The 13,630-nt window shown below is 51.8% G+C and overlaps 1 protein-coding gene across 1 annotated transcript in view; it reads left to right on the top strand.

The window, feature by feature from the left end:
- Positions 1-81: 81 nt before the first annotated feature.
- The window catches only part of VOLCADRAFT_102987 (uncharacterized protein), a gene marked incomplete at its 5' end in the record, with an annotated part of 29,557 nt that continues 16,008 nt past the window's right edge, over positions 82-13,630 (top strand). Inside the window, 17 exons of the mRNA XM_002946517.1 lie at positions 82-204; positions 551-1,460; positions 1,617-1,788; positions 1,975-2,221; positions 2,595-2,937; positions 3,519-3,675; positions 4,092-4,199; positions 4,551-4,784; positions 4,916-5,151; positions 5,461-5,739; positions 5,938-6,164; positions 7,108-7,572; positions 7,700-7,843; positions 7,975-8,132; positions 8,311-8,476; positions 9,139-9,852; positions 12,022-13,614. Coding sequence (XP_002946563.1) covers positions 82-204; positions 551-1,460; positions 1,617-1,788; positions 1,975-2,221; positions 2,595-2,937; positions 3,519-3,675; positions 4,092-4,199; positions 4,551-4,784; positions 4,916-5,151; positions 5,461-5,739; positions 5,938-6,164; positions 7,108-7,572; positions 7,700-7,843; positions 7,975-8,132; positions 8,311-8,476; positions 9,139-9,852; positions 12,022-13,614 — 6,276 coding nt within the window. The remainder of the gene's footprint in view (positions 205-550; positions 1,461-1,616; positions 1,789-1,974; positions 2,222-2,594; positions 2,938-3,518; positions 3,676-4,091; positions 4,200-4,550; positions 4,785-4,915; positions 5,152-5,460; positions 5,740-5,937; positions 6,165-7,107; positions 7,573-7,699; positions 7,844-7,974; positions 8,133-8,310; positions 8,477-9,138; positions 9,853-12,021; positions 13,615-13,630) is intronic.

The raw sequence follows: 13,630 nt of genomic DNA, 5'->3' as shown, positions 1-13,630 counted from the left end.
TAAAAGAGTCTTGGCTGTATGTTTATCCTGAACAACAGGTTGCCGATGTGCGGGTAACCCTGGACGGTAACAAGGCGCAAAATGTTCCGGAAGCTTCCAGCAATGACGCATTCGATACGCTACGTCGCGCGTCTAGTTTCGGCACCGCCACAACACAGGTTCCGACCGGCCAAGTGCGAAATCTTACAACGGAGGGAACCTTCAGTAAGCCTTCAGTTACGACTGGATCAGGATACTGTGACGAGGTGCGTATGCATGTCATTTTCCATGCCTGTGAGCGTTATTTAGCTGTAAACTTGCCGCGGACCTTGAGATGGATGAGAGGCTCATCCGACGACTGCGTACGTCATGTTGACTAAGCCTGTGTATCTTAAGCCTAGTCACATGCCCTTGTTGCATTAATCGCTGGAAAAATGCCGACCGTGAAGGGATGGAAGAGTCCCGATCATTTTTGTTTGGGGCGATGGGGTCAGCTTCGTTACATGTTCTGAGGCGGCAACCAGTCATGGGCCTCGTAAGCTTACTGTCATCTGTGTCCCTGCCTGTTCAGGGTGCTGGCTTGTGGACCGCAGGCGGCGATAGCACGGAGACCCCTGACGGCCAGAATGTGCAGCCTGTCGTCGACGATCAGCTGCGTCACATCTTTCCCGAAAGGCCTGCTGTGGTCACATTGCTGCGCAGCAACATCAATCTCCCCACAGACGAAGCTGCGCATCTAGCTGAGGAATGCACAGGATCAGGGGGTCCTTATGTGAATGGAGAGTGTCCTCGTGACAGCGAGCATAACTGCGTCCGGATCTCGTTTTCCATGCTGCAGGATGGGACTATGGCAAATGAGATTGAGCTATGTCATACACTGGTGCAGTGGCCGTACCTAACAGAAATGTCTTTGGTGTCATCTATCATAGCGATTTTCTTGCCAGGTTGGGGTCATCCCTCATCAGGCGCGGAGGCGCTTTTGCGATTATCTGCAACCCCTTGGTTCTACTTAAACTTCGTGCTACGTAACAGCCAACTTTATGTTCCTGTCCTGGCCCCGCACCTGCGGCACTTAACTTATGGCTGGCGTGCAGCTGCTGCGGAGGCGGCCAGGAAGGATGTCCATCTGACTCCAGAAAATTTGCAGCAGATCTTTGCCAGTATGGTGGACGATGGCATTGCCGTGAACACGTCAACGAGTGCCCCATCTGAGAGTGGTGATGGGCGGCAACGCCTGTGCAATGAAAGCAAGAAGCCTCCTTTGCCCAAGCTATCAAGGCCATTTCATCGCGTCGGCTTGGTTGGGAGTAACGACGAGGCCACAAGGTCACCACTTGGGGATCCTACATTGTCATGCAACTGGGCCACTCTGTCTATGCGGCAAATGGCGGGTGTTCCGGCGTGTGAGGATCAGCCAAAACGGCTGGAGCAAATGGGTGTGGTACTTACAATGGCCGCCTTTCGGGTTGGTTACTTTGCAGGTGCGTTCTTATGAGCACTTTTATGTGCTTGGATGAAATTGCTGTTAGGTTGATACCACCGACATTACTTACAGGACTGGATCTGTTTCCGGTGGCTAGGTGCTGACGCACTAGTGCCGAAGGCATTCATTGTTGGATCCTGGCTGTCCATTGCAGGTGGCGATGGCGAGAGCAGCCTAAAACTTGACTTACGCAATGGCGCGGGTTTTGTACGACACAACAGTGCACAGGTGACGAACTGGCTTCTGCCCATCCGGAGTATGTCCTTTGAGCATCGCTGCGCTGCGCCCACGGTCGAAGAGTCACAAGTGCTCCAAAAGTATATCGTGTGAGTTTTTGATTTCTCTGGGGCATGAAATCTACTAGGGCCGCTTGCGTTTTTGTGATGATGTAAATCAATTTGCTCTTTTCCTTCCCCTTCGTTAAGGCCATGTTCTGGCATACATAACTGTTTCGTACTTATACCGTGTGCTTGCTGATCCCTGTTACATAAATCGCATATAACGGAACACAGCGCTGCACGTAAGCTGGTGTTTCAAGTGAAACGTATGCAACGCCACAAGGAGGAAAAAAAGAGGATAGAGGAGCAGTCGACGCGCGGGAATGTGACAGAATCACAGCAGGTCGCAGTGAAGAGCTCCGCGGCCAGCAGGAATGTCCTCAACGACGCAGAAGGTGTTTCATCAGGAGTGGTGGGCGGTGATGACTTTGCGTCAGTGCGCTCCCGTGCCATGCAACGCAGTGGCGGGACGTCAGCTCTGGTAAGATACCAAACCATCCTTGAGGAAATGGTTGCTCATTACGCGTTGTCGAATATTGTGACGCTGACCTTGCCCGTAATCCTGGCGTTTTTAAGCGTCTACGGGTAGATAGGTTCGCGGCAATCGCATGTTCTGGGGGTTCTGGGCAAAAATGCGATCATAAATGTCCTGTCAGCATGGACACCGTATCTACATTCATCTGGACACCTGGCGCTGCAAAGGTCAGCAATGAGCAAAGGGGACATAGCCAGCCAGAACGGGGCTAACATGTATGGTATCGTATTTGGCTGCCGGGCAATGCCCATTTGTTTTCATGGAGGCCCAAAGATATTGGATCGAGCACCAATACGTATCGTCGTTTCGTGCGGCGTAGGATCTCCTGGTGGAGCAAGCAACGCTTCGCGCGGCCGGACTACTGGAGCTCCACAATCTGCCGTTGCCCACAAGTTCTGCAGCCCTTATCGCGTCTGGAAAACTCTTATCGCGTCAACCAGCTGTCAGCAAAATCTTATTTAACCTTGAAACTGCAGTCATCCGTGCCTCTTTTTCGAATATTCCACTGTGGCACGCCTTGTTGGACGACGTTGGCATTGCGGTTGACCTTCTGCAGCGGAACAACGGTCTGTTCCCGCCGGCACCAGTAATTGCTTGGCCGACAACCTCGACATGTCCACGCGCCCATACCCCTGCATCTGAGGCGGCCATGGAGGCAAGGGGTAGGTTCCCCATCCACAAGCCCTTGTTAAAAGAGCAGACGAGGAGGCCTGATGTGCTCAAAGTTAACCTTGTTTGATTGACGTCAAACGCATTAGAACTATCTGTATAGGTCGGTGAACGTCTAATGGCGCCATGTTAATCTTTCAGGTGGACAGGCCCATTACCAGTCATAACGAAGGTTTTCCGTTTCACAGATGTAATAATGCGTGCCAATTCCTTAAAATATAGAAGGAACCATGTGCGCGTCTCGTGTGGTCATGCCTCCTGACCCATTGCTCTAATCTTTACGAGCTAAGGGGTAAGGTCTCGTTTGTACAGCACGGGCAAGGTCGTTTCCATGGTTTACGGCTGGCACCTCCTCCGTACTAGTGTTCCGTATGATCGCATGCATATCTGCTGTCGATATACCATCACAACATTCTCGGGGGCCCCGCCCAGAACCCGGAAATACCCTAAAGGTGCTGAGCTGAGTGTGCCCGTGCCTAACATGTTCCGTGGCAGATACATACATGTGCATGCTGTATACCTTAAAGGGACTTTCCAATGCTTGGTCTGCCACATTTAACCCATGCCACTGCAGCAACTTGGAAGTTTCGAACCAGTTCCATGTCGGTGGAAGCTAAGATAGAGTCGCTTGGTTTCGTCCTTTGTGATGATAAGGCAAAGTCATATGGTGCACCTGATGTTCTCACGGCTGCCTTGGAGCAGGTCACAGTCCAGTACAGCACAGAGAAACGGTGAGTGTTGATTCCTCGTGCTTGTTTTGTAACTCCTTTAGTGGTTCTCTCCGCTGGGCGGGTCCCTTAGTGACTGTTGCGCGTTCTCCTCGCATCGCTTGCCTTGTGCATGCATTCTTTTAGCAAGCAGACAAATCGCTGTGAAACCACACAGCGCACAAAGACTGGTGCATCACCCTTGCGGGTTCGTCGCATATTATGAACCTAAGATCATCTTTTGGTGGTATGCATGGTGCCAGTGACTCTGGTGGTGCATGCCCCACCCGGGCATTACCTATGCTCTTAAGCACCCTGGGCATGCTGCAATATAACCTTGCATGTGAATGCATATGGTTAGCAAGTGGGGACCGGTGGCTAGTACTCAACAGAAGGGCTGGTGACTTTTCCCCGTCATAAGCGGGCTTAACTAACTGCAGCTGCTTGTATATTCGCAATGCAATCAGGTACTATGACCACCTGCCAGAGCAGTCAGGCTGCATATCTCTACGTTTGGCGGCGCAGTTCTTGAATAACTCCACAGGCCGGTGGGAACACTTGCTGGAGCCCTGGCCAGCTGAGTTGCACCTAAGCGACCCAATCAACCCTGTATTCAAGTCCAGCCGTACTATGTAAGTGGGTTCCTTGTCCTATGCACGTTACACTTGAGAAAGACGCGCAATGGTCCGCTGGCTACTCCGCCAACGGCGAAATCCCAGAAGCCTGCAGATAGGGGACCGATTTGACCTGTATTGTCCAACTGACAGCAAACCAATTGGTTTGCATTGCAATGCTTCTTATTTGACCTTTGTGGCCGCGTCGACAAACCTCCCGCAACTGCACGCATAGCTTTTTTATGCATAATGACCGAGCTTCCGGGCGCTTTCCCATGGCTACAGGTATGTCTTTGTGACATCTAGCGAGCTTATGAAGCTCACATTCCATCCATCTTGCCTGCTAACTCTTGGAGACACGCTTTCCTTTGTCCGGCGCCTCTATGATCGACATGAAGTAGCTACAACCGTCACGGGCGTCTCACGTGGGGGTGCAACTGCTCCGGTTGCCGAGGATCCGCCCACTGTTAGCGAGCAGATGGCGTTATCTGGATCTATCATGATGCGCGTGCCCCAAAGGTAGGATGCAGGCTAAGCGATCCATAAGCCGCATAATGCTCCCAAGTCAATCAGCTTCTCCACGCACATTCATGGTTAAAATTTGCTGCCATTTTTGCACAGGGACTCACACATTTCCTTTCAACCCGCAGGTATCTTATCCAGAACCTGACAGGGCTTATGATGTCTTACTGGGCTCCTAAAAGCGAAAGTGACGTGCAGCCAGCATCTACCAAGCGGATTCTGCCTTCAGGTTGTAGCGAGGAGTTGCAGGTCACGCCCACGGCGAAGCAGGTCAAAATTGTGGGGCCGGGTGGAGTTGTCCTTACACGCTTGCAAGCACAGGTCATTGTCCTTAATTTTGAGGGGAGCTGGATGCCAGTTACAGGTGCGCGGCCATTGTTCCTACTTAATGAGGCCCTTACAATAGATGGTTCCACGTACATGCTTGTTTCACCCGATTTGGACTTAATTAGCCTATAGGGCTTATATCGTTTGAATGGATGTCTGTAAGCCTGATGCATGTGAGCCAAAGTTATCTGAAAAAGGGTGTTTGGTCTTTCTACGCACGTGTGACTGCACGATGGGAATTCGAAACTTGCGTGTTAATCCTACTTGCAAACGTACTGTCAAGCATACGCGGCGTGGCTCCTCTGGAACAACCGTCCTACGTGGTCCTACCTTCCCTTGGTCGCAGATGTTTCTGTTGATGTGGTGGGCAAATACTGCTACGAGCTGCACTCACCTACCGACGACCAGCGAGCGCCTGTGGTAGTGGATGTCGTGCTTGTTGGGCGTACAAAAATCTTGAAAATCCACTCAGCACTTTTTGTCCAGAATAACACCAACTGTCGCTTGAGCTTTCGGCTGCACTTTCCATCTGTATCACTTGCACGCCAAGTTGTGCGAGGTGCTGGTGACGTACAGCTGCCAGGCGAACAGGACATCCGCTTACGACCGCTAAAGCCAGGGGAAGGTAAGGGGCCCCAGAGTGTCACCCTTTTTATATCTGTATACGTGGTCTCTTGTGAAAGGCCGCGTACTAGTACCTACCCCAAGTACATTACCCCGTTGCGTAGCCTCAGTAATGCAAGCGATTTGGCTTGGCAACGGCTCGAATGAATCAAACAATTTTCTGGCTTGTACTACAAATAATCATTTGCTCGTTTCGTAGGCCGCTACCTACCAGTCGTCGCCGCTCTTGGAGGCAGTTTGTACCTTGAGGCACGCACCCCGCAAGGAAAAGGATGGTGTACATACGAGGCCGCGCAGCACGACGTGATAAGGCTTTTCCCACGAGTCAGTGATATGCTTGAACAGGCAGGGTTCATCGCGACGGGATTACCTGTTGTTAACCAAATGGGGCTGTATGGAAACTCACCCCTGCACTTCGCAGTCAAGGTGCGTTGGCTTGGATTGTTGTCCTATATATAATGGTTATGCTCAGAAATGAATGGGCGAGGTTACAGTTAGTTAATCCTAACAGGTTACCAGTGCTGTCCGCCTAACCCAAACACCGTAGTGGCCGCTAGAGGCCCCACCAAGGTGAACCCCGTACCACAGCCCTGGCAGCACCAAGCAACCAGAGACGCTTCCCTCTTAGAAAACCCTAAACACAGCCCACAAAATGGGGCCCAGAGGTAAATGTCACAGAGGGGAGCGGTTATGCTCTCAAATGTATGTGGAACAAATGTGCCATTGTGACGGAGGGTATAGAGGTGTGGTCCGAGCGGCAGGGGCTAACATTTCCATAATTGCACCCTTAGGGCTAACATTTATGTTTACTGTGCCTCGTAATCGTGGTTCACATGTACTTATTAAACCGAACATATCTACAGCCGATCGTTTTGAACAAACGGTAACAAGTACTGCACGAGTGCGGGGCGTCCGTCAAAGCCGTGAGGCCATGGACTGTATATTGAAAGTTAATTACACCGTATAACCGACGGCGGTTTGGGTCCTGCCAACTAGACCCCGCCTCATCCAGTCACCCGTCATCCGTAGAGACAGATCAGCCATCATCACCGATTCAGTTGCGGAACTTAGTCCATCAACTAGACCTCATCTCCACACCTTAGCAGCGATTTGTAAACCTAATTCTCCCGATTATAGTCGGGGGCCTGGCCAGGAATTGAACTCAGAACCTACATTTATTTACACAGAGGTGTCACCAGATCGGTAACGGTAACGGTCAGTTTACAATAAGGTTCGCCAATGGCGAGGGTCAGCTAACTATTTTTATTAAGCGCTTTTGTGTATTCCTGGTACGTTTGGTCGCCTAGGGGCAGGCCTTTTTCCTCCCCATGTCAGCATCGCAAATACTTGCTACCCGGCCACCATGCAGGTGAGGGTCAGGACACGGACAGAGTACTCGTACACAACCTTTCATTCTATGGAGGTGCCAGGACCGGGTCTATTTGCCAAGGCGAGCCGGCCTCTGGAAGCGTCAGTAAAAATTTGTCCCACGATTGTGCTTACGAACTCCCTGCCATATTACATGGAGGGCTACATCATATCACTGAATGCCGTCAACCGCGAGCTAGAAGTTAGCAACAAGGGCACCACCAGTCCTCAGGTGGCCGCTAACCCGATCACGGTATCCGCTGGTAGCGTTTTGGCGGCGAGTGACGGTGTAAGCAACAACAGCGGTCCACCGGCTGGCGTATCGAGGCGGTTCATGAAGATCCGTCGAAGTGAAACTGTTCTGGAGGAGACGCGTGAGCTTGACGAGGAACGCATAGTCCTCGACTTCGATGCACTGGTTAAAATGTTGAAGCCAAAGGCGGCTAAGGAACTGCAACTTCGTAAGGTGTGTATTACCTGGAGCTTAAAAGTGTGGGTATCTTGAATCCAGTGGTACTTCTGTGTCAACCGCTCTTCTGTGAGATATTATCCCATTATGAGGACATCTTTTCGCATGCTATATGGCTGTGCAGGTGCCCGGATACGAGACCATGACCTCGAACGTTAAAAAATGCAACATGCTTGCTCGATTATATTGCGAGCTCCGCTGGGCTGCAAAGCGCAATGTCAAGGAGATGGACCTACTTACCCGGATCGAAACAGAGCCTGCAGATAGGGTGAGTTGCTGCAACTCCATGCTGTGCCGAGGAGTCAGTATTTAAGTAATGTACATAGCTATTACAAAACCAACGTAAAGCCTGACGATTTCCAGGAACTACATAGGTTCAACTCGAAATGCCATGTGCAGGTTACATGGCAGGAGCTTGATGGCTTCATCGAGTGGGCGAGGCAAAGTGTGCGGCTTGTGCATGTGCCGCCAGGGGAGGCCCAGCCTCTGTACTTGGACATGCACAAGCAGATGGTTTTGTGCATTAAGGTCCCTGAGTTGCACCTCCATTGCACCAGGTAAGTAGACGCGTTTGGACGCCTGGTTTAGAGTTACATTTAGAGTTACATGGCCTATTACCACCTCGATGTCAAGGTAACGCTGTAAACTCAAACGCGCTCTAAGTCGGCTTTGTCCTCTGTCCCTGTTGCATGTCAGTAAACATTCCGGATGTTGCCTTCGTGACGTTCTGTATAGGCCTGTCGAGGTGAACCACGGCTGCAGCACCGCCACGAACGGAGATCACGAGCTTCCTGACTTCGTGCGCCTGGAATACGTGGAGGACCCTGATATGCCCTTGAGCCATGTTCTTCGGGATATGATGTCGCGTAACCATGTTGAGCCGGCGCGACCGCTGTTACAGGTATTTTCTTCCCGGAGTTCCAGGAACCTTGTGATCTCCATGGCTGGGATTAGCGCATCGCGCTCCCGTTAGGATATCTCACATATGCAAAAGTTTGAAAATAAATGCTCCCGTACAATTTCACATTACAGAAGTGCATCCAGGCTGCTTGCTTAGTAATAACAGGGATCCGTAGGACGGCGAGCTTTAGTTATGTCTAAGTCCTTCTTGCAGCCTTGAGCCTGTTTCCTTAAATGATGCAAAACCCAACAGGGTAGCGTATGAATGTGCTCTGGGGATGCGAAATGAACCCAGATAATATCCCAACCTCGTTTGGTATGCGCGCTGTGCGTGCGTGCGCTTGTGATGTATCCTCGCCTCACTAAGTGCTATTCCTGATGAAGACCAGCGTCTTTCGGTACGCACTAGGTCATTTGGCTGGATGACGGCATGGCCCAAGCATGCGTTTGTGATACCCGGCCTGTCAACAACAGGCGGGCGGTTGGGTGTGCTCATAGTTGGGCTTTACGGGTACGCTCCTCGTTAACAACTTTCCATTGCTTCATTACAAGTCATCTGGAAAACCGGAGCCTAGTGGTGGCGATGTGAAAGCCGTCCATTTATCTGTCGTCTGTCCTGTAGGACTGCCTGCCTAGCAAAACATGCTGCCCTTCATCATATAGGTGGTCAACCAGAAATTTCAAGATACTGCAGCAGCCGTGGGCGACAGGGTTGCCAACACTGTTGATAAGGTGGCCAATACCGTTCGTGACGTGTTCTCTGGGCCCCACCATGGCAAGGCTGTTCAGCACACGCTACCGGCAGAATCCGCACCACCGAATTTGATGCATGCTGACTCCTTGTCCTACTGGCAAGACAACCAGAACACAATTGTACGGTTGCAGCTGCTTGTGAAGCCGGGGCCCTGGCATGGGACCATTGGCACTGATTGCAGTCACCAGGGAGCGGTGGGTACCGACACCGATGCAGCGGCGACGCCCACGGCTAGGGGCCCACTGCTCAGCAGTCGCGTTGCTGACTCGTGTCATGCCACAGGCCTAAATGTTTTAGCAGCAGATGCAGCTCCAGCCGCACAAGGGTTCCCTGCAACTGGCAACACCACTGGCGACAGTTTTGCTGCGTTGGATCATGGGGTTACTGGTCCTGCCTCACCATTTGCCAGGCAGGCCTTCGCCGCCGTACCCTTGGACCTGGGGAAGAGCAACGATTCAGCTGATGCTGTTTCAGTGCCAACGTCGGAGCAACCTGCTACAGGTCTGCCATCATCCGGTGTGCCCCAGCCTAGGGCATTATCCTCAGGCTCGGCTCTCCCGCCAGCGTGGTCCATCTTCGACAGATTCCGAGCGTCGACTGTAGGCAAAACTCATGATGCCAAGGTATGACTTATGTTCAGCATGCCTTAATAACATATCTTGCTAAGGATTGCATACGATGGTCCTAGAGAATATGCGGAATTTAATAGTCATGGTGCTCAATGGCGTAGATGATCATTCTCACTGTCTTTTTGATATTGTTAAAGATGTTTGCCGCTGCTCTTCGCAAATGTAGCTAGTGGTTGCGGTTTGAAGGTGCACCAAATGTTGCTGTGATGTAGGGAACCCTTCTTGGCAAGGTGGCTGGAAGGGGCGTGGCACGGCGTGCATCGACCATTATTATACCCAGTGCTGACCAGCAGTTGATGATTGAACATGTGCGTGTGAGGCTCACATATAGACCTGACACAGTACCTAGAAGGATATCTACGAGGTCAACTCGAAATTCAAGGTCGGACACAGGTGTTAACATGGGCGGCAGGCATCATGTTCCGCGCAATCACATCGAAGGTATGCCAAGGCCATAGAACTGAATGTTAATTATGGTGTGTTGTGCCTCTGCCTGGGGCCTTGTATGCCGTGCACTCCATGCGTGTGCATTCCATGCGGCGAGCGATTGACATGTATGAGGGCCAGGCACATAACGGGCAATTACGGCATTGATGCATGGTCAATGCGACTGTTCGATGGCTGCAACAAATTGGGAATTCCCTCTATTTGCGACATGGTAAATCACAGATAACTGGGACGCGGCCAAGTTGCCTACGGCTTCCGAAACTGCTGTGCGGGTACACCTGCAAATAGTACCGTGTACACCGAGTACCCAAGGAGGAGTCCGCATACAGTTAGAAGTCTGTCCGGTGGCCACAGCAACAGTACACATTCGACCCCTCGCATCAAGCCGCAACAATGCGAGACGTGACAACTTTGGCTCTGCCACCTTGGGAGCTCCGGGCGCTATCCACCTATATGGACGAGGCAAGGAGATAGTTATTACGGGAACCAATGGGGATGCGTCTAACCGCCTAAAAATGTAGAACATTCTCGTGTTTGATACGACGGACGCGGAGTAGCTTATTCACTTTGCATGCTTGGCGACCGGTGGAAACGGACGCTTGTTGTCATGTTCCCCGCAAACATTTAAACACGACAAAGTTCCAAGGAACGTACATGACCATACATTAGCATTATCCGTTTGAAGTTAAATGTCGCCTCTGACTGGCCAATAACTGCAGGGGGTAGGCCACGCGGTCACAACAGTCGCAATGGAGCCGAAGATTCCACTGGGCGGATACATGACGGCCAGACAGCCGTCACAACTATAGAACGCGAGGTAGGTTTTGCATACTTAGCTAATGATAAGCCACCATGCTAAAACCCAACCATTGTTTCAACCAGGATTACCAGATCAAAAGTGCTGATATGTGAAAACCCTTTAGGTACTACATACGACCTTCACGTTGTTAGCCCATCATTGGCCCGTCATTGGGATTCACTATTACAACGGGGACCAAATCAGCCCCTAGCCGTAGAGGGGTATTCATCCTACCCCACGGATACATGGATACCACAATTGGATATCCCCTAACACCACCCCTAGCACCAACCAGAGGTACCGCTAACAGAAAGGTTTGGCTAGCGTGCCCGAGTCGGGCCAGCCTCAGCCTAGCGTTAACAAGGGATACTGCCGTCCTCGACTGCCATATGTTGGTCTCTTCACAGATTTGTTACGTGCTGGGGAATAGGGGTGTTTTGCAGCAGCGCTTAATCCCGCACAAATTCCGTCACGACTGTGGCAGGTATTCGGCAGTGATGCGGAAATGATGGTGCTATTAATTACTGATCACGACGTCATATTGACGTTAACAGCCACGACTAGCTACACCGGATTGCATGTCACGTGACGGAACGGACTCATCTATGCTACCAGCAAACGAGTTAGATTGTTGCCTGTTATTGTGTGCAAACCACATGCAGTGAAGGTTTAAAGCTTGTGAGAGTGTACGGCACAGCATGGCTTTTATAGAGGTTGCTGTAAATCTCCTAGATGATTTAGGGTGATATCCCCATCCGTTTTAACAGAATGACAACGCTGTCAGCGAAATCGACTCCGCGCTCAAGTAGAAGCGCTTATCCAGTTGGTACTGAGCGAAGTCACGTGTGTCACCTGCGGCATGTGTGATACAGTCAAGTATTCCGGTGGGTCTTCTTCGTTCACCCTATACGTCGTAGGTTTTGCAAGCCACGGAAAGCAGTGAGGCTACAGTAAGGACCAATCCAAGGTGCTCACAGACGACCAGTGCTACTGGCACCCCCCACCAAACGAGCCCAGGAAGTGTTGTGCACGAGAGCGATTCCGCCAGTCCTATATGTTTTCCGGGAGCATCACCAAGCAGGCACTCCCAAGAATATGCATGCCAAGTGACAATGCCCACAAAATCTGCTTTCCATGCGGACGCAACTTCAAGCATGGCCATACCGGGTGCATCTTATGGCGACGGCACGGCGACCGGAGTTTGCACAGGCGACAGGTTACCTTTACGAACGCCGAGAAGCAGCGGCTCTCACCGTCATGACACGTTGTGGTCCGTGAATGCTGTGTACACATGTGGAAGCAGCATGTCGACGCTATCCGGATCTGATTTGCCGACACGTGTGCCAGCTGTGGAGCTCCATCAGCCGGAAGACCCATTAAAAACGTTGGAATTCGGGCATTGGAAGAGCGGATTGTGTTCACCTGTGCCTGGCGACCTATCCCGCCGGGGATCTGCAAGCACACGTGAAGCGGCCGGTGGGTCAGGCAGCAGCCGCCCGGCTACACAACCCGACAACCAACCAGCTGTGGCGGGTCATCTATCTGCAACACAAGATTTGCTGGATTCCCGTCCGGCAGCAAAGCTCTCCGACGGGTATGCACACCTGGAGAAATACAGTGAAATCGCTGGCCGCATTGCGGGACGTACAAACCGGGCCATGCGACGTTCTGTTACTCTCTCCGGAAGTCCAACGCTGCGACGAGCACATAGCAGGTCACTTCGCCCAGCTCTTAGCGTGGTTACCTGTGCAGCTGCAGGCGCCAGCACTTCGCGGAGCAATGCAAGGGAAACCGTGTCCCTTCAGCTTTCAAGTCCACTGGAGGCACCCGTCGGTGCTTACCTACCTGGACTAGAGGCACAGGCGGGGATCGATGTCACCCGGCTACACGGCATCTCCCCGGACAGCGATTTAGAGACGGGCGACGTCAGTGAGGTGACAAGGGACGGGCATCGAGCTTCTGGTAACACACGGGACTTAAACAGTCGCAGAGTTGAGCGAGACCTGCCTTCCATTAGCGAGGCTGCGAATCACGGCACCACTGGAGAACTGAACATAATGGGAGGATCGACTATGGTGGCTTCAGGAAACGTCAGCAGTCAGCTGCCCCATGGTAGAAGGTGGACTGCTGATGATGTTGGCAATGATACATGTTACGTGGACGAATTTCTGGGGTACGACGACTTCGGCATCTTGGCCGGGGCCAGTGTGGCTGAGACGTGTAGGAAGTCACCCGTTGGCCCTAAAAGTCACTCGGAGAAACGCCTGTATGGTAGGACCTCTCGGCAACCACGTGAGCGTGCATTAATGGGACGCCTTCAGCAGTCATCTTTGGAAGGCGGTGTCGGCAAGAAAGGGTCATTACAACGAAGCTTCAAAGCCTTTCTGCTTCGAGAAGGGCGGCTACCATCCAATCCAATGCTGCTGGCCAAAAGTGCCATGCAGGTTGTGCCACGCCTTCCTGACATAGCCCGCATAGTGGGAGAAAGGATTGTCGATGGTGGTCAACAGGTAAGCCACTTCTTAT

This window comes from Volvox carteri (assembly GCF_000143455.1).
Source record: "Volvox carteri f. nagariensis unplaced genomic scaffold VOLCAscaffold_3, whole genome shotgun sequence".
NCBI classification, from domain to species: domain Eukaryota; kingdom Viridiplantae; phylum Chlorophyta; class Chlorophyceae; order Chlamydomonadales; family Volvocaceae; genus Volvox; species Volvox carteri.
This window is presented reverse-complemented; position numbering and strand designations above follow the sequence as displayed.